This window comes from Cygnus olor, chromosome 2 (assembly GCF_009769625.2).
Source record: "Cygnus olor isolate bCygOlo1 chromosome 2, bCygOlo1.pri.v2, whole genome shotgun sequence".
In the NCBI taxonomy this organism is placed as follows: Eukaryota; Metazoa; Chordata; class Aves; order Anseriformes; family Anatidae; genus Cygnus; species Cygnus olor.
In genome coordinates, this window is record NC_049170.1 from 158,082,459 (window position 1) to 158,108,696 (window position 26,238).

A 26,238-nucleotide genomic window follows, 5' to 3' on the forward strand; every position below is an offset into this window, starting at 1 on the left:
TCTCTGGAGATATTCAAGGCCCGTCTGGACGCCTACCTGGGCAGCCTGCTCTAGGGAACCTGCTTTGGCAGGGGGGTTGGACCCGATGATCTCTCAAGGTCCCTTCCAACCCCTACAATTCTGTGATTCTGTGATCCTGTAACTGGAAAAAGCACTGCCCTGGCCAGCCTTGCACGGCACACAGCGTGACAAAAGGAGGTGAAAGCAGGAGCAGACACTCAGCAAGGAGCTGCTCCAAGACAACACAGACTGTGGGAGGACACATCTGATAGATGATACAGGCAAATATCCCTATGTGGTAGGTTCTGCGCAATCCGGGACAAGCAAATTAGTGGGATCATTAGAAGGAAGTGGACTTTTGAGAAAGCAGTGATGCTGACAAGCAGGCATCAAACAGGAGGATGGAGGCATTGGGACTGATGGAGAACATGAAATAATGTGGCTGAATGGGAGAAAGAAGGGGTGGAAGGAAAACAAATGGAGGAAAAATGGGAAACTTTGAAGTTGGAGAAATCAGTTCTGAGTTAGTGGGACTGCAGACCTAAAAAAGGGAAGGGGGTGGAAATTGGGCATGTTTGCGAGCTTCAGCCAGCTTGGGTAGGACTTTTTGACTAACTGGAGATCACAGCACAGACTTGTGAGGACTCTGGATGGCGGCAAAGTTTCCCTCTGCTGCTGAAGAGGGGATTAAGGCTTAGTCATGTAATTACACAGTCACTTTGGTATCGGCTTTTGCTTGGAGTCCTTACAGAGCTCCGAGCTCCTATGGCAGCTTTAATTCAGCTCCCATCACATTCACAGGCAAAACCTGACAGAAGAAAGAATAGCTTCATAATCCCCCAAATAAAACTTCCAAGTGCTAATTAGCCAAAGCAGCAGCAAACTCATCCATGCTCGCACTCCTGACAGACACAGCAAAGCAACAACAATGTGAGGTTGACGGTTTACCCTGCATCTTACAGCTAGGGCAAGATTGTCAGCACATCTTGGTCCTGATGCCTTACCAGACCCTCGTTCTAGATGAAGTAGCTGTGAAGCTACATTTCCATACAGGTAGGGAAGTTGCAGGGTCTGATCCCATCGTGTTGTGGTGCTAACTGATTACCAGCTACAGTTTAAAAATGACTAGCTTTTAAATGACTTAAGGACAGCGTAAGTCAGGATCTTAGGGCATACCCAAAGGGACAAGGAAGAGAAATTCTGCATTATCACAGCATTTATAAATAAGAAGTGCTTTGAGATGTTAGCATGCTAGGAAATTTAAAAGAATGTAAAAATGTGATTTTGAAACTCAATTTTTCTTTCTTTTTTAAAGTACTGACGAGTTATTTGTGCGAAAGTTGAAGCCAGCCCTTTAACGGTGGTCCCCTGGCAATAAGATCTCTCTGCAAATGTCACAGATTTATGAGGCTTTTTCCTAAAGCTCCAGCCTTCAAAGTGCCCCTCTGTGTATCCCTGAAAGCCAGGCCCAGGAATTGCGTCTTTACAGGAAAAAAACTCATTGTTCTTAGACTACACAAGTGGGTCACTGAACTGTTGCTTGCCTTTGCGATGCCAGTGAATCCAAATTAGCTTGACTTCCACGGAGGATACAGGGAAGGAAAGCAACCAGCATTAATCAGAGCGACACAAGCAGCTCTTCCAAAACAAATTAGCTTCAACAGTCAGCACACAGAGTCCTTCAGTCAGCGCGGCCAAGCTGAACTTAGGCCAAACTTCCCGTCAAAAAGAGTAACTGGTTTAATATGTATCCGCGGAGTCTGCGTTTGTTTCTTTTTCTTCCTCCCAATCCATCTGCAGGAAGCTATGAACAAACTGCTCATCTGACCACAGCCAGCCCCTCTGTGTAATGTTCATCACACCTAAGCTAATCTCAGAGGCAGGTCCTGAAGCTGTTGGGTGTCTGGATCCCCCTTTTTTCCCGATAAAGAGAAAGGTGATTTACATGGGACTTATTTTCCTAGGAAATGTTTGCAAGGTAATTGCTGAAGTGTGGACTTTAGAGACAGAGAGGAGAAGAGGCATGCCCAGAGAGTCCATAGGACTTATGTTAGACATCTCTGTAAGACAAAACAAGACGTGTAGGAAGCAATTCCTCTTCCCTGTTAGTTTAAAAGGAGTCCAGACACCTACCTCAGCCACACATGCCTCCACCATAGGCATTTGTGTTTGGTCTGATAAATCCCTACCTTCCAGAGAGCAATTCACCCCATGTTAAAGTTGGCATCTTAAGGCAGGTGGGATGTATTACCTCCTCTAGGGGGAGGACAGTGATGTTTCAGGTGACAAATATGGACCATAGGTATTAAAAGGCAAGGGTCACCATGTCTTCCTTATGTCCAAGAGAAGTGAGATCTCACAGAAAGGAAAAGCACTGAAGCAAGTCTACTGCCAGAGACTGCTTCTTCTGGTTTATTTGCCAGACTTTTTCTCTCAGTTGTTGTTTTTCTAACTTGACTTTTCTAGTGAAAAACAGGACAATTAACTAAAATTTTCAAGTTTCTGTGACCAAAAAGGGGTTTCATATGGAAACACGCCTCTGTTCCTCTCGTCCCGGTATCAATATCCAACAATAAATTTTGACCCTGCAAGTTTCTGCACACACTGCGGTCACCAGCTTAACTATTATCTCTATTGAAAGAAAAAAAAAATATTCTGTAATGATAATAATTTAAGATGAGAAAAACAAATCTGCTAAGAATTAAAAAAATATATATTTCTTCCAAAGCTCTGACAGCTCCCACTAAGCATTTTATGCCTATGGGATGTCATACTTTTGTTTTTGTTGTTTATGATTCGTTACAAGTTCACCTATTACATCCTCTCTTGCAGCAAAAATATAGCAAGCACATATCACCCAATATAAATCAAGCATTGCTGAAATCAGCTCATATAAAATGATTTATAATGGCAGGGAAATATTTATGGAAATAAAGTGATTATGATATAAGACATTTTTTTCTACATCATGGACAGGCATAAGCATTTAGTAATTATCATAAATTATAAGTAGCAATTACTGCTATTTTTCTACAGCATCCACATAATTTCTCTAGTATCGGAGCACCACACAGTCCTTAGTGAATTTGCCTGGTGAAGCAGGGAAGTGTTATTGTCAGGTGGTGAAGTCTACAGCTGAGAAAGACTACAGGCAATGACACGGCTTGTCAGTTATGGACTCTGGGACTTCCTATGGCATCTAAGGTCAGGAATATAATAACCAATTGAGACCATCTACTCCCCTGTCTGATCCTGCCTCGTACAACAGTAGTAGTGAAGCAAGCTGCCCCAAAAAGTCCACAGCTCGGTTGGTGTCTTACCTCTGTGTGGTGACCGTTGAGGAGTTCCACCTACCCCATGATGCAGACTGATGCAGGTGCTGAGGTTTTTATTTTATTTTATTTTATTTTATTTTATTTTATTTTATTTTATTTTATTTTTATTTTATTTTATTTTTATTTTATTTTATGTTATTTATTTAGTTTTGTTTTGTTTCGTTTCATTTCATCTCATTTCATTTCATTTTATCTTTTTCTTCTTGGTGGAAGAGTTCAGACGGAGCACATGAAAATTCACATTGAATAGTAAAATGCTATTGCTAGCACCCACATCTCAAGATGAGTGAGCGCCTTTCAAAATTTAAAACGCAGACGAACGAGCTCAGCAGGAAGATATTTATATTTGTTTAAATATCTCTATCAGTGCATAGAACCTAAACGCCTCATTTTGAACAACTTAAAGAAAAGCTATTTACTGATGCTTTGTTATGTTAATGGTTGGATTGGGACTGGTGCTCCAAGTGGTATTGTTGAAGTGACTGCACTTCATTATATGCAAACATTATGCTAAATAACCCATCACTTAGTCTTTATTCTTGGCAGAAATCCCTTCATTAAGGTCTACAGCAGGTCTTTAGCTTGAATGTTTCAGCAATGTTGACATTTCTGATTTCTCAATTTATGTATACATTTGTAAATATAGTCACAAAAATATTACATGCACACAAACATACATTCATATACATATATACATATAAATAGGGATAAATAACAAAGGTATGTTAGCCATTCTGCATTTACAGGACAATCCCACTGTGCTAGAGGTCATAGGTAATAGCCAAATGCATTAATGAATTGGCAATTAAAAAAAAAAAAAAGAAAAAAAGAAAACTGTTCAGTAAGATTTAAATACCAGTCTGTGCTTCTGATCTCTGAGCAGCACAGGAGAGTGCAGAGAGCAGAAGAGGATTTAAAGGGTGTAAAGCTACAGCAGCTCCCTATAAAGCAGTTCACCACAAAGCCATCCAGCTGCTCGTTCTCCGAAATCCATCCTAGGTATTTCTGAAGCGGACAAATCTACACACACAACCTGGAATGATGACCTATACTTGCAATGCACTGTCCATATATATGGTAGTGGCACCAACATCAATTCCTACAAAAGCTCTTGAGGGATATGTGACCAGGAACTTCCTTGTCACACTGTGGGAAAAATGTCCTTACAGACATAAAATGGGCAGATATCAGGGCACAAAACACAAGAGGCACTGTATACCACTTCACAAACCCCAGGCAGCAGGCCAGCAATCAAAATCACAAAACCTTCACCCATTTTTCTGCCCATATCTCATGAAAGAGGTGACAGAGAAAGTTGGGGTTGCACACCATGACCCTCATCCAGCAGTGTATAGGAACACTACCTGTCCTCTATAGGAAACCTAGATTGCACATTTTCTTTGGCAGCAGAATTTATCTAAGCAATTTTTTTGTATCCAGACTCGTTTCAAGGGCAAGGGAGAATCCAAAGTGTTTTCCTATAAATACCAGTCAATATACAACATCTCTTTATGCCCCTAGTAGTGGTTGACTTGCTAAGGCTGACTATATCTTCATCTTGATCAACATATCTGAGGAATAAAGGACCTCCTAACTGGACAGGTTATTTCAGTAGTTCCCGCTGGCTGAAGGAAGCAGATCCTTTCCACTATGCTGAGTTCATTTTCTGCCTGACTACTCCTTGACCTTCTTAGCCAAAATTGTTATTAACTCATTTACAGCTTTGTGATCTGTTCTACTGTCAAGTATTGAATTTATTCTTGTCTTATATTAGACTTCACGCTGTAAAAATGCAACAGCCTATTTTCAAGGCAAATGCAGGATTAAATGCATGGTGACACACACTATCTTGAATATATATGACTTCAAAACCAAAATGTTGCTGAAGACCACACCTAGTTTCCATAATATCAAAGCTCTACAAAAATTGTTCTTATTACCCACAATTTACAAGGTACATTTCACCAGGAAATGAGTTGTAGATAATTTTAAAATCACGTTACTCCATTTCATTGGAGTAAAGTGCTTATGTTTCATTCTCCTTCAGGCTGGAGGTTTGTCCTAGACCTTCAGAATTCATTGTGTCAAAGGATCAAGGAGGAGGCACTAGGTACTCACATGCATCTCAGCTACATTTTGTCATAACAAGACTCCGGATACATGAAAATCACCTTGATGTTCAACAAATCGATTAAAGATTGAGGAAAAGAATGAAACCGTAGCAACTTTTGTTCTGTTAATCTAATGCAAGCAATAACGTTTTTTTCTTTGTTTGATTCTTCTTTTTTTTCCCCTTCCTTCATCCCTAGAAAGTACTAAATATAACCATCAACCAGTTCTTCTGGTCAAGCTATTTTCAAACAAGATAAATGCTTTTTTTGTGTGTGTATTTTATTCTTGCTCCAGTGAAGGAAAATTAGGAAAACAAAACAAAAACAACACTCTGGTTGCCTTTAAAAAGTGCTGAACGCCTTTCCCGTAACCATTATTCACCAGCCACATCACGTCTTTTGGCAATTCTGTTGTTTTTGAAAAGTGCTGTTGCCTGACTATAGGGAAACACTCCAATAAGAAGCACATATACCCTGATATGATGCACTTTTTTTAACATCTTTCCAAGAACAACAGTAGCTAATTGTTGAGTTTCCTACTGGGAAACAGCTCTTTAATATGCAGATCTCTAAATGACTCCTCTAATGCAAATTGCCAATGCTACAGTAATTTAATATATATATAAACACATAAAAGTTTAGCTCTTACTTAGAATATGCTTTATCATCTTTCCAGGTAGCACAAATCCAACGCAGCCCATGTGCCATGTGGTTCACAGTCGTCAAGTGTTCTCTTTATTTTAAATACTATTACTGAATGTATCCATAGGGTTTTTTAGACCCACTTACTTGGTGCTGACTGGCTTTTGCCAACTGCTCATTGGCTGATTCTACATTAGAAGATGCCGTCTCAATGTTGGCTTCAATACTATCTGCAAATTAAGATAATAGAAGATAATTAGAGGGTACAAACCTAAAACAAAAAGTTTATACCAACAGCGATTCAGCAGTTTACTCCCGGACATAAAGAGACAAGCAGCTTCTTGTTTGCAAGTCATTGCATTAGAAAGAAATAGGAATTGTACCCCATTTTGATGAATTAAGGCACCAAAACCCATCAGTTAGAGGCAGTACGACTGTCATCTCTCCATGTGTCCCGAGATAAGATGGAGGTTAGCATCTCATCCCACTCCCATGAAACCAATGGAAAGACCGATAGCACATTCACGCGAAATAAGACTGGCAAATTCACTGGATTAGAGCTAAATTACAGAGGTGACCTAGCAGATTTTATTCAAATTTATCTCATTATTAGAGCTCAGGGATGAGGTTCATCTCATTGTGGGTTATTGACCATACTCCAGTGTCTGTATTTGAGCAAGTCCCCTCTTACGCTATCACAGTCAACAGAGAGCAAGTCCACAAGGTGAGATTCATCCCAATACAGTAGCTACCTCCTGCTGATCAGATCAGACGAATCACAACCTCAACCCCTGGATCACATTTCCAAGCTGCAAGAGAGATCTGCACAGGCATCTCAGAATGAGACAAATTGCCAGTGCCTAAAATTATGGGAGATGAATCTCACCCTGGACTGCTAGGTCTGAGGTTGGGAGAAACTGAAGGAAACATGAGGAATCAAAATGAGTCTAGAAAAGAAAGACTGACAGCCACACATTGCAGCTGGCAGTGAGAGAAACCCCCAGTTCCATCAAAAACAAGATTAAATTTTGGCTCCGGAGCTGTGCTTAGAAAGCAAGATGGAATTGCTATGGCATAAAACCTTTTGTGGTTTGTGTTTTAAATGGAAATCTTAGAAACGTTGACCAATTTGTCCCCTAAGAGATGCACAGTCAGGCCACAGTGGGAAAATATGTGCACTTGGTCTGCTTATGTGGGTTTTACAGCAGAGACAGCAGAGATTTACACCGCAGAACACATGAAAATGATCAGAAGGAATTCAGTCCATGTCAAAGATTTCAGAATAAGGTTCCAGAGATTTCTCTAATCTTTAGTAAAATTAACAGAAATTATTCAGCTGATGGTATGAACAGTTGGATTAAGTCAGAAGATTTATTTTTTTACCTTTTTTAAAAACAAAAACAATAACAAAAACAAAACATTAGGAACATTAAGCCAACTGGCTACTTTTGTGATGGATAAATAAATGAAGGTTTTCACATAAATGGTGGAAGGTAGTTGTGTTCAGTTTTTGTCATTTTTAGTGAAAAAGTGTTGCAAGTCTGCTAACATAACCATGCATTTCTGATAATTCAACTTAAAAACAAAACAAAAGAACAAAAAAAAACCCAAGCCAGCAGAACTGTGGAACAACACCCCAAACTTCAGCTTAGCATCTAGAAACCTATTAAAAGTCTTTCTTCACACCTCAGAGACGTTTTTTCCAATCCTTTTTGCTATATTATGCATGCCATGGTACACAAGAGCAAGCTACATGGCTGGCACTTTTATAGATTGATATACCGTAATTTTACTGGCCATTTACAAAGCCTCTCAAAAAAATTTTATTAGGATTTTAAAACTGTGGACCTTGGTTGGCATCACTGAGCTCTGCCCAAATGCTTGCCTTGCAAGCAGGACTCGGCAGGAACAGATCAAAAGTTTTCTAATGATGCAACTCCTGGCTATGAAGAAATAGCAAATTTGCTTGTACGGAGCCTTAGAAGACTTGAGTCTACACACACGCGCACACCAGTGTGACAGCCTGGAAGAGCTTATTTCCAATACTGCATCCATATGAATGTATTTCAGGGAAAGTTACAGATTTTTCTCTTTTCAACACCAGTAGAAAGCAATGGTGCTGAATTACCAAAAATGATAAACAGAAACACAAATGCTACAGTATCATGCTGCAGTGAGCAATGTTTTTGCCATGTGAGTGGATCTACCCAAGGTCTACCTCAAACAGGAGTACCTGAGAAACAGCTGTAAGTGAAACATGGTAGGCAGTTTTCAACCTCTCTCTTAATAATGAGTTCCAAGGCAAGTCTCCAAGGAAAACCCCACTGCACATAGCAGCAGGACATAGCACATGTCCACCAGTGCTATCACTATTAATTGGTTTCCCACTCCTCTTTAAAAAGAATAGATGTCCTAACTCCAGGACTGCCCTTGGGGTCTTTCCAGACAGAAATTGAGGTTGACCCACGAATCCGTAAGGGATCATTCTACATATTTTATAGGACTAGTAGGAGAGGGACATTTGATGTTTTCTTTGTAGGATTGAGGAATAGCTTAGAAGTGGTAGATTTATGGGCTAGACTAGTTCTGCAGAACACAGGAGTGCTTCCTTTCTGTGTTTGCATGCTAGGACAGTGCTGTGTAATTGGCAACCACAAGCTACACTGCAAATTCCAGCACTGCATGTATGGCCCTCTCTGGGTTTGGAAACTGCAAGGTATAAGGCAGAGAAACCAAAAGGGTTAGTATGTTCAATATGCACTTAACAAACAGAGGATGTATCAGATAGATTAACTTGTCACCCACCCAGTGTGACAAATTCTTAGCTACCTAGCTGGTGACAAATGCCTACTTGTGTAGCTAACCGTGACTATAGGATGCAAATTAACCAGACTGGTTTTGCCAAAACACATTTTCATGTCTTCTCCAGAAGGCCATCAGAACTAAACACTGGGAGAACACCAGTTTGCATCAATTGAAATTCAGACCCTGAACGTTTAATGACATATTACCACAGTCCCTTAGCACTGCGTGGAATGGGTTAATCATGTGCTATGCATCATGTTTTGCTAACACTATCTACATTTTTCCCAGTACAGGCTTTCCCAAGTAGGATGGGCACGTGCTACAAGTCCTATATAAGTTGATGTGATGTTACAGGAGGACACTGGACCCTGGTGGCATTGCTTCTTCTCACTTTCTCTCCTCACAGGGGAATACCAGCTTTGGAATATGCCGAATTCCCATTTAAATTTTCTCTGTAACAATTTGTAATCCTGAGAGCAGAAGGCAAAAACAAACAAACAAGCAAAACTCTATAAAAATGAGACATAAATATGTAACACAATGTAACTAGATATTTCTGCAGATTTATGCAGGAAAGCAAGAGAGGGAATGAGACTTTGGGTCAAATCACAAGGAAGTAGGCAGGCCATATCAATAAATCAAGGATGAACGTGCCACTCAGCACTCCTTCAGTGCATATGCCAGAGATGGCTCACAGCTTCACTGTGATTACTTCCAGGCTTCTCTCCCACGTACCCTGGCTGGGGATGGAGAGGCATGCATTTCCAAAGGGGCATTAGGATCTTAGGTAGACTGAAACATCTGCTGGAAGGGTCTGGCTTTTCCATTCTCTACTGCTTTTGGCATGAAAGGACAGTGAATTTGCTCCCAAACAGGTGAGATAACCCAGCCCTGTGTCAGGGATTTTCCAAAGGGAAAACCTTTCCAAAATCCTGAATCCCCTAGCAATTTCCCACCTTCATTCTGTGATGACAAATTTATAATTACGGTACATTTTGGAAACAAACACAAACCTTAAAGCGATGTGATCACCATTTTATTAAACTGAGGGACAAGGCTGCACCAAAGCAGATGGCTGTTGCAAACAAATACACCTGGGAATTAGGAAAAGATTTCTCATTTTCCAGCCTAAATTCTACATCCTTTCAGTAGGAATAATGAAGGCGGCAGAGTTAACAAGCTTTTAGATGTAACTCGATATGATTTTATGACAGACTTGTCACGCAGAGACAGAAATCATGATGATCCCCAGAAGTCTCTTTCAACCCTACCTATTTTCCTGTCTTTTGAGATCATCCCCCTGCTAATGACCAGCGAGAGTCTTATATGTGAAATTACTGGAGTGACAGTGGCTGGAATGGGGTTTTGTCCAAATGTGTTGGGAAATCACCCATATGACCCGTGTCTTTATAGCGGCAACAATGGACTGGTTTCACAAGGCATCATTTTCAGTAGAGCTGCTTGAAAGACAGGAAAGTGAGCTTGTGAATGAGAATTTCAAAATACTCCCACTTGGCAATAACCAAAATGGTCCCCTTTAGGTTTCACAGTACACTTTTATTTTTAGCACTCTAATAAGCTTAACACTGTTTTATCACTGTAATTTCTGACTAAAAATAATTAATACAACATACTGAGAAGCACAATAAAAAAAGGAATATTTTGGTAATATGTAAAGGTCTCTTTCTTAATTAAAAGCCAAGTTTGGGGTAAAATTGTTGTCAGCATGAAAAATAATTTTGCCTGTTCTAATTGCCACGTACATGGAGAGTTTTAAGGGAGTCTCGTTGCATGAAGAAAACACCCTCGGGCTTTCTATAGACATGACTGCAGATGTTAAGGGGAAGGAAAACTATGGCAGTTCTTCCAGAGTGAAGTTTAAAATGACTTAGGGTTAGACATTTGCAAACTTCTGTGTATATGTCAAGTTACAAATTCAGCACACGAGAGGATTTGTAATATAATCTCTCCTGTTTGCTAAGCCAGGGCTAAATGGGTCATATTGGCTTAGATTGGTGCAGTGAAACACAATTTGCAGCTCCATGAGTCATCAGGAGCTGTGGTTATTGCTTCAACAAAAGCAGGTAGTACCTAGCTTTCTATTTGATTTTAGCAGAGCTCTAATTCTCCCACACGGTGACACACCACAACCCCTGGAGGTAAGGACTAAAGCAACAACTGCTCACCCTAGTTTTCCAAGCAGGCCTGGAGACAGTGTTTAAACTCCCCCAAATGTCGTAACCAGCTCTTCCTGCTGGTTTTCCTCAGCAAACAGACCAAAGCTCTAGTCTGAATGAAAATAAGTGGCCACGAGGCAATGACCAAACACCAGCATAAATTTAGAGCGCTTCAGCTCCTGAGTGATTTATACTCTCCTTGAAATGCATCTTGGAAATGTCAAGTATCTGCTACATATGTATGCACTGACAAAATGGTATCGCCCTGCCAGCGGTTTACCATGCCTGCCAGGATGCATCTTCCAGGGATTTAAAATTCAGATGTCATCCTTCGTTAATCCACTGGAAAACAGAACGTCCTCCCAGAGAGTAAGGTACCTCATGTCATCTGCTCTGTGGTAAAGGGCAGAGTGCAGAAATATTACCACTTTAGTACATGCAAAGTGATTGACTTTTCTTTCTTATAGAGAAACAAGTGGTCACAAACAACTGGTATTTCCCAGGAGAAGTCAGCTCATGAACAGTTTCCTGGAGGTGCATGGTATGGCCTGGCCCTCATTGCCTGTGTGCATACCTTCTACTATCTGAGATATCCAAGGTTCCCATATGATAGTTTTTTAGTTTTAATTCCTTAAATTTGAACATGGGAGGATATTATATCATGGTAACAGAATAAATTCACATTTCATATAATTTTATTATTTTTTTTTCTGGTTAAAAAAAAAAAAACATTTCAACAAACACAATTCTTTTGTGAGAAAAAGAAGCCATGGTTTTAAGGAGTCATGACTTTTCACAGAGTAATGACTTTAAACTAAAAGAGGGTAAGTTTATATTAGATATTCAGAAGAAATTATTCACTGTCAGGCTGGCGAGGCACTAGCACAGGCTGCCCAGAGATGTTGCGGATGCCCCATCCCTCGAGATGTTCAAGGCCTGGCTAGATGGGGTTTTGGGCAACCTGGTCTGATGGGAGGTGTCCCTGCCCATGGGACCCCTGGGGTTCGGAATTGGATGATCTTTAAGGTCCCTTCCAACCCAAACCATTCTATGATTCTACGAAAATTTATTGATTTTCTTTTTGTCATATTTTTCTTCTTCCAAAATAATCTCTGGAATTAATTTAAAGAGGAAAAGAGCACACAATCTATCTCTGATTGAGAAATTCTAGTTACTCTTCTGTAGTACACTCTTTTTTTTTTTTTTTCCCCTTGGGATGTAACCTCAAAACTTTTTTTTTTTTTTAGTTTGATAAAAGATCCAAATTAAAGAAAATATTATTTCAATCTGCAATAAAATATGTTCATTTAAAATGACAAGGAAGGAAGGAAGGAAGGAAGGAAAATCAAACTGTTTATATTTTTGCTTTTTCAAATCTAGCTCATGCATTGACACAGTTCAGATAAATACCTTACTTTCACTTGCACTAAGCATTATTGAAAAGTCTACTTTTGTCTACAATTAATACAACACTCCTCTCCAATCACATAGCTGGGCGCATAAGATACCAAGTGCTACAACTCAGTCAACTGATCAAATAAGTGTTCATCTGGGTTTGTCATGGGAGTAAATGAGGATGTTGGGGGGGGGGGGGGTGATTCATAGAAAGAAATATAACTTTTTTCTGCTTGCTGTCTCAGAAAGTCATTTATTTTACTTACAAAGTAAAGTCACCGATATTTACAAACTTGTTTGAACACTTTTACTTTACATGGCTTGTTTGGTTTACTTAACCTGCTCAAGCCATGACCTCCCAAACTATCTATGGCAGAGTATGACAACTCCCAGCAGAAAAAAACTAACTATATGGGCAGCTTCCAGCTGTATGACATTTGCTGATTGATCACAAGGTTTCTAGAAATTGAGAGTACAGCAGTTCCAACTTCCCCAAAATGACTTTGGATAATTTGGTGTGAGAACAATCCTACTAGTGTCAATAAACCTCATAAAAGGAAGAGCCTTGTTTCTTTTACAAAATTAGCTGGCTCATTAACTGCCAGTACACCAGCCCAATCACATTACGAAGGTCAAACACAGAGCAGCAGACAAATCTTTAGGCATTAGTAAATTTACAAATCTAGAGTTACCCATTATTCTTTTCCTTATAAGCCAGCATGTGCTGTCTTACTAGCAGTCTGCAATAAAACTGAATGTAAAAGTCCACACACAAGGGAAGAGAAAAAAACTCACACTCACAGAGAGCAGAAACAGGAAAGAGTCACAAAAGCACATCCCTATTTTTATGCTGCCTATTATCTTGAGCGAAATGAGTTGGTCAGAGAAGGTCATGCTAGCCCACCCCTGATTCCAGCAATTCATTTATAGCAATGGACAACAACCTGTGCGTAACATGAAACAGAGCACCTTATGGGCTCTTCAGTGGTGTCCAGATCTATGGACTTGTGAAAAGTGATAGTGGAGGTGATTATACTGCAGTCCAGAGAGCAAGAACAGTGGTATAGAAAGCACTGTGCCCTTAAGATTATTGCCCACAGTTCAAGTAAGGGTAACAATACTACGCAATTTCAGCATTTGGGATACATGAAATTTTGGGATTACATGAAACCTTCATTAGATTGATAACAGAACAGGATGTATACCTAGGATGCACAAGGAAACTGAAGGTTTCTTTAAAGAAATGAGAAGTGTTTATTTCATGTGAAATTACTGATTCAGAAATACCCCATTGCATGGGATGTGCTCTGTACCAACACATAACTCCGTGCTGCCACAAACGACTGAAAGCAAGACAGCTGAGAAATTTCCTAATTCATCAGGAACCAATAAGAACATAAACGTACCCATTCACATAATGGTCTCCTCTGAGATCACTTAGGAGACTTAACCAAATGAGAGACTTTGCAGATCACTTTCAACAACATGGATATTAGAGCTGTTACATTCAGGTATTCAGGGACCACTCTCAAGATGTGTTCATTTTCTGCAGATGTCCCAACCGAGACACATAACTCAGGAGAGTTTAGTTAAGGATCCAGTTGAATGATTTCCCTACTTGGCTTGCGTCAGTGCATTTGACAACAGACTCTTTATCATGCCATTCAGGCAGTCAGACTGCAGAACATGTGTGCAAAGGTGTCCTCTTGACTTTTGACAGTGTCTACATGTTAAACTAGCCTTCAGGTCACAAAAGCAATAATGATAAAACAGGCAACAAAACTGAGAAGAAAGAAAGGAAAACAAAAAACAAAAACACACAAAAAAAACACGACAAACCACCATTCAAAAGTTTCCAAAGTTTTTGAAATTTGCATTCAGGCAAATATACTTACATTGAAGGAGGTTTATTATTATTATCATCAAGCAATAACTGACAACATGGTATGTCAGCAAACACTAGCATTGCTCGAGGACTGAATATATTGACCCCATCATGAAGTTCTTCCTAGACTGAAGGAAAGCACCAGCTGCCATGTTTATATTTATCTTGTCAGGTCTGTGGGTTCTAGCCTGAGAGATACCGTATAACAATGTCAGAAAAAGTGAGGGAGCATCCACTTAAAGCTTCACCCTATTATTTGCAGGTATAAAATGCACAGACTTCAAGAGTGACATGAAACATTACTCGCATGAAGATCTAAGCCTGAAGTACTGGAAGAAAAAGAAAGTCAGAGAAAGTATTTTCCTCAATGCAGTAGGGTCTTCTTCCAGCCAGTGGGATTTGCTTTGAAAACATTACTTTGCACCCATTTTGCCTGGACAGAGAAGTAGAGAACTGGTAAATTAATTCCCGTATCCCTGCTACTGTAATCTTAAAATAGGTGGCCAGTCTCTCACCATTTTAGGGAGGTGGGAAGGTTACAGACACACTGACAGAAGGTTGGTTCCAAAATTGTCCAACACCAGAAGAAATGTGCCTTTTCTAAATGTATAAAATGTTCCAAATTTATGAGAGAAGAAGTTCCAAATTTATGAAGAACAACGTGGGTCTTTGTGGCTTTGAGAAATGTGATGGAGCTGCAAGCAGTGAAATTTGAATTAGGACAGTTTAGATGAGGGATGTATATCTTGCACCTTATTTTGGTATAATTAGTAAGGTTCCATACAGAGTTAGGAGAGAAAAAGAGCTCTTCTCAATGAAAACAAACAAAAACAAACAAACAAAAGAACAACGGTATTTTCTTTTGCCACAGTCAAAACCAATGCAATGACTGTATTGTTCAGGTCATCTTTATTCTCTGTTACAACACAAACAGGAGCCTACAGAGGTGAATAAATAAGCCCATGCCTTCATCAGGTACTAATACAAATGCTGGTAACTGTGTTATTGACACATACTTCAGAGGAAATGGAAATTTAAGGATTCTCCCTAACACCAATAATAAACCTATTTCATGGAACTATGTCTATTTATCCTAGCATGGCCAGTGGGACAGGCATGCACACGTACAATAATGACATTCAGTAAGAAACACTGGGAATGTTCCAGCTGTTGAGGCACTTGTAGTTCAGTTGAGTGGCCATCTGTGAACATGGAAAGGAGTTTCTGTTGCTCTAGCAGTCACCCCCAATGTAATTTATTTCTCACAGTACCAAGTCCTTAATCTTTGCCTTGGATGCTTTGGCTGAAGAACCTATTTGTTACCATGAGAGTAAACATTAGCAGAGGAGACAACCCAACTCCACTGTCAGCTTTTTGATGCTCCTCAAGTTTTTTCCTCACTACCCTGTGAAGATCTTGCCATTTGTGCTTCCGATCCCCTAAGTCTCTCCTGAAGTACCCCCAAAAATTGTTTGTAGGCTTCCATTCCAGATTTTGTGTTCCCTCTTTGGGGGTCCTTTTTTGAGTCCCCCAAAGAAGCTGAAAAGGGTTGGTGAGCTTTTGCATAAGCATTTCAGTCCTGTGTAAACAAAGAAAGAAAAAAAAAGCTGGACTGAGACTGGGATAGAAAGTGGATGAGATGGAGTTTGGCTAAGGGAGAAGGAGATGTCCCGTTCCCCGTATTTGTGATGAAGCTTCACAGGGATGCTTTTGCCAAGAGCTCTTGTAAATATGTGCTGAAAAGACTTCTGTTAATTCAAAGGAAACCTATACCACTACCTTGTTTTGGCTTTGAGGCTTGGGCTCACTGACATTATAATGTTTCATTAAATATTCTTATCAAAAAGATGCCATGACTAGGAACATAGGCACATTTGCACAAACCAAAAAATAACAGACTTGCTGCCCCGGCTCTGCATTTCCCCTCATCTGTTTTCCTCTCTGCCTGACAGAAATTGCTTTCTACTCTAGGGAGTGTTATGCACATTCCCATTAAGGAAATGGCCCACACAGGAGCAAAAAAACTTCTTTTAGCTTTTTATAAGAAGTACGTGTTATTCTTCCTGTGCTATGCATAGATCAGACAAGGTCTTCCCATTAATTCTCCCCAGCTCAGGGTGAACAAGAGTGGTTTGCTCTACAGCCCTGTCTGTGTTTTACCAAGTGATGCACCTCAGATTTCCTGGATACATATTTCTTTTGTGTCTTCTGAATGAACACAAACACAACTTTCACTTCATGCATGTAAGAGGAATGCATTAAAAAAATAAAGCAAGTGTTGAGAGAACTGTCCCTTATCCTCACTGCTGCTGAATGTTCACTGGGAGGTTTCAACTCCCTTTACCATCTGAGTCTTAGTCTCACTTATTTTTATGTAATACGAATGTCCAAAGATAACAGTGGGACCCTACAGCAATTGGTTGGGAAGATACCTTGACTAGCTTCCACAGTGAAAAGATACTGAAGAAGCTACACAGATAAATATGAGAAGAAGAAAAAACAGTCATGGTGGCTTAAAACCAAAACTCCCTACTTTATCTAACTTTCACAAGCAAGGTAATACTGGGACCACTCCTACGCATGCACAATGTCTTGAAATAATAAACACTGCTTTAAGAAAATGGTTTACAAGGATAGAATCATAGAATCATAGAATCATAGAAACACAGGGTTGGAAAGGACCTACAAGATCATCTAGTCCAACCGTCCTCCTATCACCAATACTACCCACTCAGCTACTAAATCATATCTCGCATCACCTCATCCAGGCGCTTCTTGAATACCATAAGGGACTCCACCACTTCCCTGGGCAGGCCGTTCCAGTGCCTGACCACTCTTTGAGAGAAAAAGTTTTTCCTGATATCTAATCTAAATCTCCCCAGGTGCAACTTGTGGCCATTTCCTCGAGTCCTATCATTAGTTATCTGAGAGAAGAGGCCAACCCTCTCCTCATCACAACCTCCCTTCAGGAAGTTGTAGAGTGCAACGAGGTCTCCCCTGAGCCTCCTCTCCTCCAGACTAAATAACCCCAGCTACTTCAGCCACTCCTCATAAGACTTGTGCTCCAGGCCCTTCACCAGCTTTGTAGCCCTTCTCTGGACACGTTCCAGGACCTCGATGTCCTTCTTGTAGTGAGAGGCCCAAAACTGAACACCTACTCGAGGTGCGGCCTCACCAAAGCTGAGTACAGGGGGATGATTACCTCCCTGCTCCTGCTGGCCACGCTATTTCTAATACAGGCCAGGATGCTGTTGGCCTTCTTGGCCACCTGGGCACACTGCCGGCTCATGTTCAGGCGAGCATCAATCAACACTCCCAGGTCCCTTTCCTCTTCACTGTCTTCTAGCCACTCCGCCCCAAGCCTATAGCACTGCATATAGGTTATTGTGGCCAAAGTGCAGGACCCAGCACTTGGCCTTATTGAACCTCATCCCATTCACCTCAGCCCAGCAATCCCTCTGAAGGCCCATCCTACCCTCAGGCAGATCAACGCTACCTCCCAACTTGGCGTTGTCTGCAAACTTACTGAGGGTATACTCAATCCCCTCATCCAGGTCATCAATAAAGATATTAAACAAGATAAGCCCCAGTACCATCCCCTGGGGGAAACCACTTGTAACTGAATGCCAGCTAGACTTAACTCCATTAACCACCACCTGCTGGGCACGGCCCTCCAGCCAGTTCTTTACCCAGAGAAAAGTATACCTGTCCAGGCCACAGGCAGCCAGTTTATCCAGCAGAATACTGTGGGAGACCATGTCAAAGGCTTTGCTGAAGTCTAACTAGACTACATCAACCACACAGTCATAGTCACTACATCACAGTCACAGCCGTACAATCATAGGATCTTGAAGCTAACTGATGTAGGTTGTCATGTGCCTCAAGGCATTAACATCTGAAGTACTTTTTGGAGATGAATCAGGCTCCAAAGTTATACATGTACAAAAAACGAGCTGTTCAACAAGCATTAAAAATAAAAAATGTAATAAAGAATTGGGATATTATCTTGATTTTGTTCTGCACTTGTGAACCAGTGTGGTGTTTCTCAGTGGAATGCAGCCAGCTCATCTGAAGTGTGAAAGGAGGTATCTGATGCTAATGGGAACTTGCAAAGGTATGAGCATGGCAAAGAAATCCAGAGTGATTAATAAACAGCGGAGAAGATTTTCTTCTTTTATGATTTATATATAGCTGCCTTAGGATTTGATCCAGCTCCCATGAGCTCTGGTAAGAACTCCACTTCTAGGAGAAGGTAAAAGCACTGTCGGTTAGCAATATCCTCACAAATCTTGCTTCTCTGGTGTTTAGGTCCCTCATCATGACTTTAGGATTCCTAGCTCTCAAATTCGGAACTGGAAATTGCTTCTGATGCACTGCACAGTATCATCATACATACAAAACAACAAAAAAAAGAGGTACAGAAAAATAGCCGATCATCCTTAGCTGTATCAGAAGCTGCAACAGGGAAAGGAAAGGGTCAGGAGGAATTTAAAAGGAATAGATCTACGTTTTATCCCTCATTCGAAAGATTGGTGGTGGTCAGTGATGGGCTGTTGTTGAAGATAATACTCGGGGGTTCTCTCATCTCCTCCATTCCCATGATTTCTCCACAATGTTCTCAGCCACTGGTAGCTAGAGAGCAAGAGGAGGTCAGCTAATGGCCAGAAGCTTCAGACTGTGCATGTGTATACATCATAGTGTTAGAGTACTGCTAGAGTACTGTAGATTTAATCGGGTAGATTAATCAGGATAGAAATTTCTATTTAGGAAAAGCAAGCTGTTTAATTTTCTTCACCACCATCAATAATCATAACAGTAACTGCTACTACTATTGTTGTTTTCTAATTACAATTCCAGGTAGAAAGGAAGAATTGAATCCCTTTCTAGTTAATACTACATCTCTTCAGCTTCCTTGTTACAGTCAAAAATGAATGGATTAATTTCACTGCAAAATCTATTTTATGCTAAGTATATCATCTAACTATCCTGAATATGAGAACCCTATTGCACAGGGCAGCTTGTCAGATCAAAACATCACTGGGTATACAAAATGCACAAAAGACACGACAAATAAGCACAGCGTCAATGAAAAGTTTCTTGTGAGGGGACACACAACATCACACTGGTGTGATATAGGAGGGAAACAAAGCCCATACCTTAACAGTGATACCTACCTATTGTGTCTCCTTGCTCATGCACCATGGAGGCCAGGTCTTTAATGATCTGGTTCACATCCAACATGTCACTCTGAAAAGACAGGAAGTCAAACATTAATGAATGGGCAATATCCAAGCATAAAAGAAACGTCCAGCAGTCAAGCGTGGCAAAGAAAAACAAAACAAAACAAAAGATAAAGACAAGGAAAAACTTGTCTGTGTAGAATTAAAAGAAAAAGCTACAGTGCTCCCACAGTAAATCCAAAAAGCCTTTGAACAAAGCCATGTTTTCCTGGATCTACGTCAGCCAGTTGACTTGAACTTTTTATAAGAAACACGCAGAATGATCAGATTATACGGTTGCTTTTCAGAATTGTGGAGTACTAAGAGTGAAAAAGCAACAATAAAAACAACTGCACTACACCCGTCTCTTTCTAAAAAAGATATTTTTGGTGCAAACCATTCATCCTGGAGTGCAGATTCTTACAAAGAAGAAGCTCATTTTCAGTATAGCATCGATCTGGTAAAATACTATTTGTAAATTGATGGAGATCCGATCAAAAACTCACTGAATTTGAAACCTCCTTATTGTTACGACAGTTTAGAAATCAAAAAGTCAGGACCTGTTTGATGAATGGATTTATTCATACCTCTAGAAATGTAAAAAACGGGTTACTAAATTCAGCACAGAATTTTCCTAGTTCCAACACAGCAAACCCCAGCGAGTTTGTTTCCCTAGTATCAGAACATTTACCATATATAAGACCAAATGTGAGCATATGTTGACTTCTTATGATACTAGCTTTTATAAAAACAATTAACCTAGCAATAATAGACATAATAATGTAGATGCTGCTAAATGCACTACCAGTAAGGCAACATTAACATAGCAGGAAAAAAAAAAAAAAAGCATTCAAGCAAGATGCATTTTATTTAGCTGTTCAAATCACAGAATCAGAGAAACACTGAGGTTGGCAAGAACTTCTAGAAATCAGTACATCCAGCAAATGTGCTCAGAGCAGTCAATTAAATCCAGTTGCTAAGGGCTATGTCCCCTGTATTTTGCATATCTCCATGAACATCCAGACTGTCTGGGCAACATGTCTGCCTTGTACTGGGGAGCCCAGCACTGGACCCAGCACTCCAGATGTCTCACCAGTGCTCAGCAGAGGGGAAGGAGCACCTCTTCTAACCTGCTGGCAATGATCCTGGGCTTAATGCAGCCCAGGATTCTGTTGGCCTTCTTTGCTGCAACAGTGCATTGCTGGATCAAAGTCAACTTGCTGCCCACCAGGACTTCCAGGTCCTTCTCTGAAAAGTTGCTTTCCATATTGTGTCAGTCCTCAGTCTGTACTGGTGCCTGGAGTTGCTCCTCCCTATGGGCAGGACTTGCCATCTCCAGTTTCTATACCTCATGGTGTTTTTGTCAGGGAACATTTCTCCAGGTTGTTGAGGGTGTTCTGAATTTCTGCAAAACCACCTGGTATTGAAAAGCTCTGCCCTAAAGTCAAGATAAGCAATAACCACTGCTCTCTACTCGCAAACCAAGACAATCATCTCATGGTGGAAAGCTACCAGGTTAGTTAGCTACATTTTCTTTCTTCCAGTCCTTGGGAATATCCCGATTGCTATCCTTCAAAGATAATGAAGAGTGGCAATGACATTGGTAAGCTCCTTCAGTGCTTATAATTGCATCCAGTCAGGTCCCATGGACTTTGGTAGGTCCAGTTTGTATAAATGCTCCCTGGCCCGACATTCTACCACGAATATTCCTTGCTCCAGAATTTCCATCCAGTCTCAACCCAGGGACCATTGAAGACCATTCTTACCAGTAAAGATGAAGCTGAAAAAGGCATTAATTTGTCCTTCTCTGTGTCCTTTGTCATCAGGTCGCATGCCCTCTTGGCCTGTCTTTCCCCCATTTTCTTCCACCCTCTCACACCCCACGACCACTCCCCAACACTTTAAACTCTTTATTGGCAGATTGCAATCAAATCTGACAGAGTAGCACAAATATATTAAGTGTCTAAAATATTCATGGAAAAAAGGAGAGAATTGGGTTTGAAGAAAACTTGCCTGTTAGACACCAGAGAATCCAAAATAGAGAACCAATCTCTATTAGAGTGCACCAATACTAGAAATATCTCACAAGTTGATGGATAAATAATAATAAAAAAAAAACATCCAAACAACACATACAAAGGCAAAGCAAACCAGACTTCTTTAGTTCCTTCACAGAACCAACTTGCTGGATAAATCAAGGACTACAAAATCAAAATATACACAAGCTCAACAAAGGCAGCACCATTAAAATTCCACAACAGAGAGGCATCAAGACATGCCTACCACAAGATCTACGACCAAGATGTTTTCTGAAACACTGGAAGTATTTCTGAAGAATCTGCATCTCCCAACACTAGAATCACAGAATATCCTGAGTTGGAAAGGATCTACAAGGATCATCGAGTCCAACCCGTCTCCACAAAGGACCACCTAAAAATCAGACCTTATGTCTGAGAGCATTGTCCCAACACTTTTTGAACTCCATCAGGCTCGGTGCTGTGACCACTGCCCTGGGGAGGTTGCTCCAGTGCCCAAAATGCTAATTACACAGTAATTCATTTACCTGCTTGGGTCCTGTTGCAACTCTAGTCTGTCATGCCAGAAAGTCAGATTGTTTCCATCCCACTTTAAAAGAACTAAGAATCCTTATGGATAAATTTAGAAAATGACGCAAAATGATGAACACACATCCTTCTGAAGTTTGTTGTGAGAATGTAAGTGGCATAACATTTAATCATAAAATGCAATGGAATCACATTCATTTGCAATAAAGTCTGTGAGTAGCATTGTGAATTCCTGAATACACCAAATTGTTGAATGTTTGAAGACGTAGGAGAAACAAAAGGTATTAAAAACTGAAAAATCATAATAAAACAAATCATAAAGAAAACAAAAACAAAAACAAAAACCAACCAAACCCTCAAACAAAGACTGGGTAATGCATCACAAAATGCACTTCATTGATTCACTTGTCAAACGTAGTGAAGCTTTAATTATGTATGGTATTATTCATAACTTGTAAATACTGCAGAATATTTTGTAAAGCAATGATGTTTAAGTAACTTGGATTGCACTTGAGCACTGTGGCCATAAATCATTGCCAGGAAACAAGGAGAAATTAGTTATGATTTTTTGGGTGGGGGAATTGTTTGGTTTCTTATAAAAATATTTGAGAGGAGAAAGCTAAAGTTTATTAAAATGCGAAGAATCGAGAATTAATGTGTTGTTCTGCTCTCATTTAACTGCTTAGTAAAAAATGGCTAAGGAAAAAATAATCAAACAAAAATAATACTAAAAAAAAAACACAGAGTACTCATTTGTCTCTCTTGGCTAAATTGCCACTGACATCAGTCTTTGGTTTCTGTTACAAGCAACATAAACAAAATTCTTTCCACCTTTCAGTTAGTCTGTTTTGTTCTGCTCTGCTTCTTTTAACCACTTTAAATGAACGCAGCCTAAAACCCATGAACTTTTATTTGCATATACATTTGGTTAGATGAAGGTTATGGTAATATATTGAACTGTACCCCCACTCAGTGTTTCCATTGGAATAAACCATGCAGGCAATTTGGTCTAAGAAAGATCTGATGATATACTGACTCCCCACAGGGTCTACCTCAGCTAATTTAACTGCAAGGAGCTGGGCTGTCTGCCTGCTGGTCCTGGGATATTATGAGAGGAAAGGTAAGAAGAAAGGCAGTTCAATACTGTATATGAACTGTGCTGTTTCAGATTTGTCATTTTTATTCAGGTACTTGAGATGAACAAGCCATCTGCTGCTGCAGTGTATAGATCCCTTTCAAAACATTGTAACAATGCTTAAAATTATTGTTCAGTAAATATGCATTAGTTAAAACCAGCCCTTGAGTTGTTAGGAAGGAAGAAATGTGACTACTGTATTTAAGAAAAAACAAACAGGGGTGGTTGTAAAGCACAGAGTACAAAGCAATCTGACCCGAAGCAAGGAATCTGTTGAATAATTTAACCTGGCAATGTGAAGTTTCCAAGCACCTGATATATGTAAGCATAAGAAAAGAAAAAAAAAATAGAAGAAAAGAGTAGCTAGAAATAAAGAGCTTCTATAATGTCATATACCTTGCAGCTATGTTCCCATTCCTTCTTGCCAGGTTAACTCTATCATGAAGTTCCTCTGAACTTGCCAAGCATCAGAGTTTGTTTGTAAAAATCAAATTGCATTAGTTTCCCAAGTTTGCACATGATACGCAGAATTCAGAGTGAAATAGAGCTCCTCGTAAATCCCTTTGACTCCACCAAAACTGGAGTACAACAGCCAGCTACTGTTCCAAAAATGTGTCCTCCCTGCCAGCTAACAAGGGTAGAGCTTCTGTTTTTTAATCAACACCAGCCTTTCATGTTTGGCAACAATTCACACCCTATATTCAGCAGCAAGAGACAGTAAAGTGTTCATCTAAATCTTTTTTATTATTATTATTATTTTATTTTATTTTTTTCCAAAGGAGATATCCATTGTACAGATTAGTATACTGGATTTTATTTGGCCCATGTCAGAGTGAAACAGAGTAAGACAAGTCATTAGTGCAGTTACAGTTGGTAAAAAGAAATATCAAGAGCTAAAGATAACCAAAAAAACAGAGAAGTGCCAAATAACAAGACATGCGGATGAGAAAACCAGAGAATTATAAGAGTTTGGGACCCTAAAGAACTGGAGGATTAACTCAAGCCCGAGAAAATTTGTTTCAAAACTTCCTAACAGAAAGTACTTGGCTAAGATGAAAGGATTGTTTGAGTAATTTCAGCTGACTTGGTAAGTGAATAATGTCACAGCAAAGTACTCGAAATTTGGAAAATTTCTGAAATTCCAACTCTTGTGCAGAAACTTTTGGAAATACGAGTTTGCAGATAAATTTACATTTCCCATTTTTTACTTTAGCAAGACCACAATTTCAACATTTTAAAAAATGAATCTGGGAACAAGTTGGGTCGTAAAACTCAGACATTGTTCCCAAGATGGGAACAACCTAATCATAAATCCCAGCAGCCCATTTCCCCACAGAATGCACATTACCGAGATATTCAACACGACAGCAAATAAGTAAATCTGCCCCCACTTCCACTCTCGCAGCTAATGGGATGAAGATTTACTGACACTGAAAACTTTGAACACAGCCCTGACCTTAATCGTATTCTGAGGACACTTCCGTATTCCAGCCATGAGAACAACACTAAATAAACCAGAGAGGGGAAACATGCTCTCCGCAGAAGGATACAAAAAGAGCAAGTGTTGTCAATATTTTCTCTCTCACACTTTGCCAGATTACAGAATCCTTTATCAATGTCAGCTTGGGTCTGCAAGGGAAGAGTCACACGTGCTTCTAAGGACGTTTGCCTTAGGTCCGTGTAAAAAATGGGATCAGAAATATCAGTGGTCTATTCTATTTAGCATGTGTGCATATATATGTGTGTGCTCACAAACCATCCATCCATCTTTTACAGGAGTACAAATTAACATCTAAATTAATTGCTGGCTCAATATTTAGGTGGTACTGAATTTTACTAGTGAGGTCCGATTCTTCCTCACCAACCACTCTGCAACAAGCAGCCAGGAGGGCTATAAAATAAATCTGAAGGAGATTCTGAAAGAAGCAATATAATGTTCATGTGTGCATTTCTGGCTTGCAAAAGCTGCCAAAAACAAAACAAAAACCCCTAGTGCTTGTCATCCTTGGAAAGAGGAAAGGAAATGAAAGGAAATGGAAGGGAAGGGAAGGGAAGGGAAGGGAAGGGAAGGGAAGGGAAGGGAAGGGAAGGGAAGGGAAGGGAAGGGAAGGGAAGGGAAGGGAAGGGAAGGGAAGGGAAGGGAAGGGAAGGGAAGGGAAGGGAAGGGAAGGGAAGGGAAGGGAAGGGAAATACAAAAACCCAACACTTTGTAGGGTCTGGCACGTTCTACCAACAAGATGCTGAGATGCTCCGCATATATTTTCCCATCTGTGGGACGTCTCTTATCCTGTGTTCCAGCATGTGTGAATCACAGATCCAAACTACACAGAAAGTCTAATCAAAGCATCTATCCCCATTCTCTTCTTAGAGTTAGGGGAAAGAAGGGAAAGGGAAAAGCTCATATAAAAAGTCAGCAAGCTTCTCTGATGCTAGATGGGCAAAAACTAAATCTTGCTGCAAAAACCTTTCAACAAATATTTTTCTCTTGTCTATGGCTGGGGAGAAAAAAATGACATTCTATAAATCAAACTGATTCAGCCTAAGCAACAGCAGACCAACAGAAAATTGTTTTGAGGGCAGAAGCTATCCAGAACAGCAATTACATACTGAGTTAGATCTCCTCTGGGACTGCACAATAGCCAGCGTGGGGAGTTTCTCTCTCCCTCTTGCTCACTTGTGTGTGCTTCCTCTCTGTTTTGTTGTCTTAGCACTTGGTGTCATCTTGGGAAGTGTAGCACTGCACCACATAATTAAAATAGTTGTGTGTAGCTTCAGCATGCTAATCCTATATCTTCCTGGCGACAGCGGGCTCAAGAAACGTGGCGTTAACAGTCTTCCTGTCCACCAAAAGCCAAAGGTGAGGCTGTGGAAAGTGAACTGCCTTGAGCTCATTATGCAGAGGTGAAGCCATTGCAGAGAGAACCTCAACAGGGATGAACAGAGCTCCTGGAACCAGCCAGCTAGCAATAT

General features: G+C 40.2%; 1 protein-coding gene across 8 annotated transcripts in view; it reads right to left on the reverse strand.

Moving 5' to 3' along the window:
- The window catches only part of TSNARE1 (t-SNARE domain containing 1), a 461,283-nt gene that overhangs the window by 162,193 nt on the left and 272,852 nt on the right, over nucleotides 1–26,238 (reverse strand). For all 8 annotated transcript variants that reach the window (XM_040547413.1, XM_040547407.1, XM_040547408.1 and 5 more), the window contains 2 exons: nucleotides 19,525–19,597; nucleotides 6,236–6,318 (listed from right to left, as the gene is read on the reverse strand). In XM_040547413.1, the coding sequence (XP_040403347.1) occupies nucleotides 6,236–6,318; nucleotides 19,525–19,597 (156 nt within the window). The remainder of the gene's footprint in view (nucleotides 1–6,235; nucleotides 6,319–19,524; nucleotides 19,598–26,238) is intronic.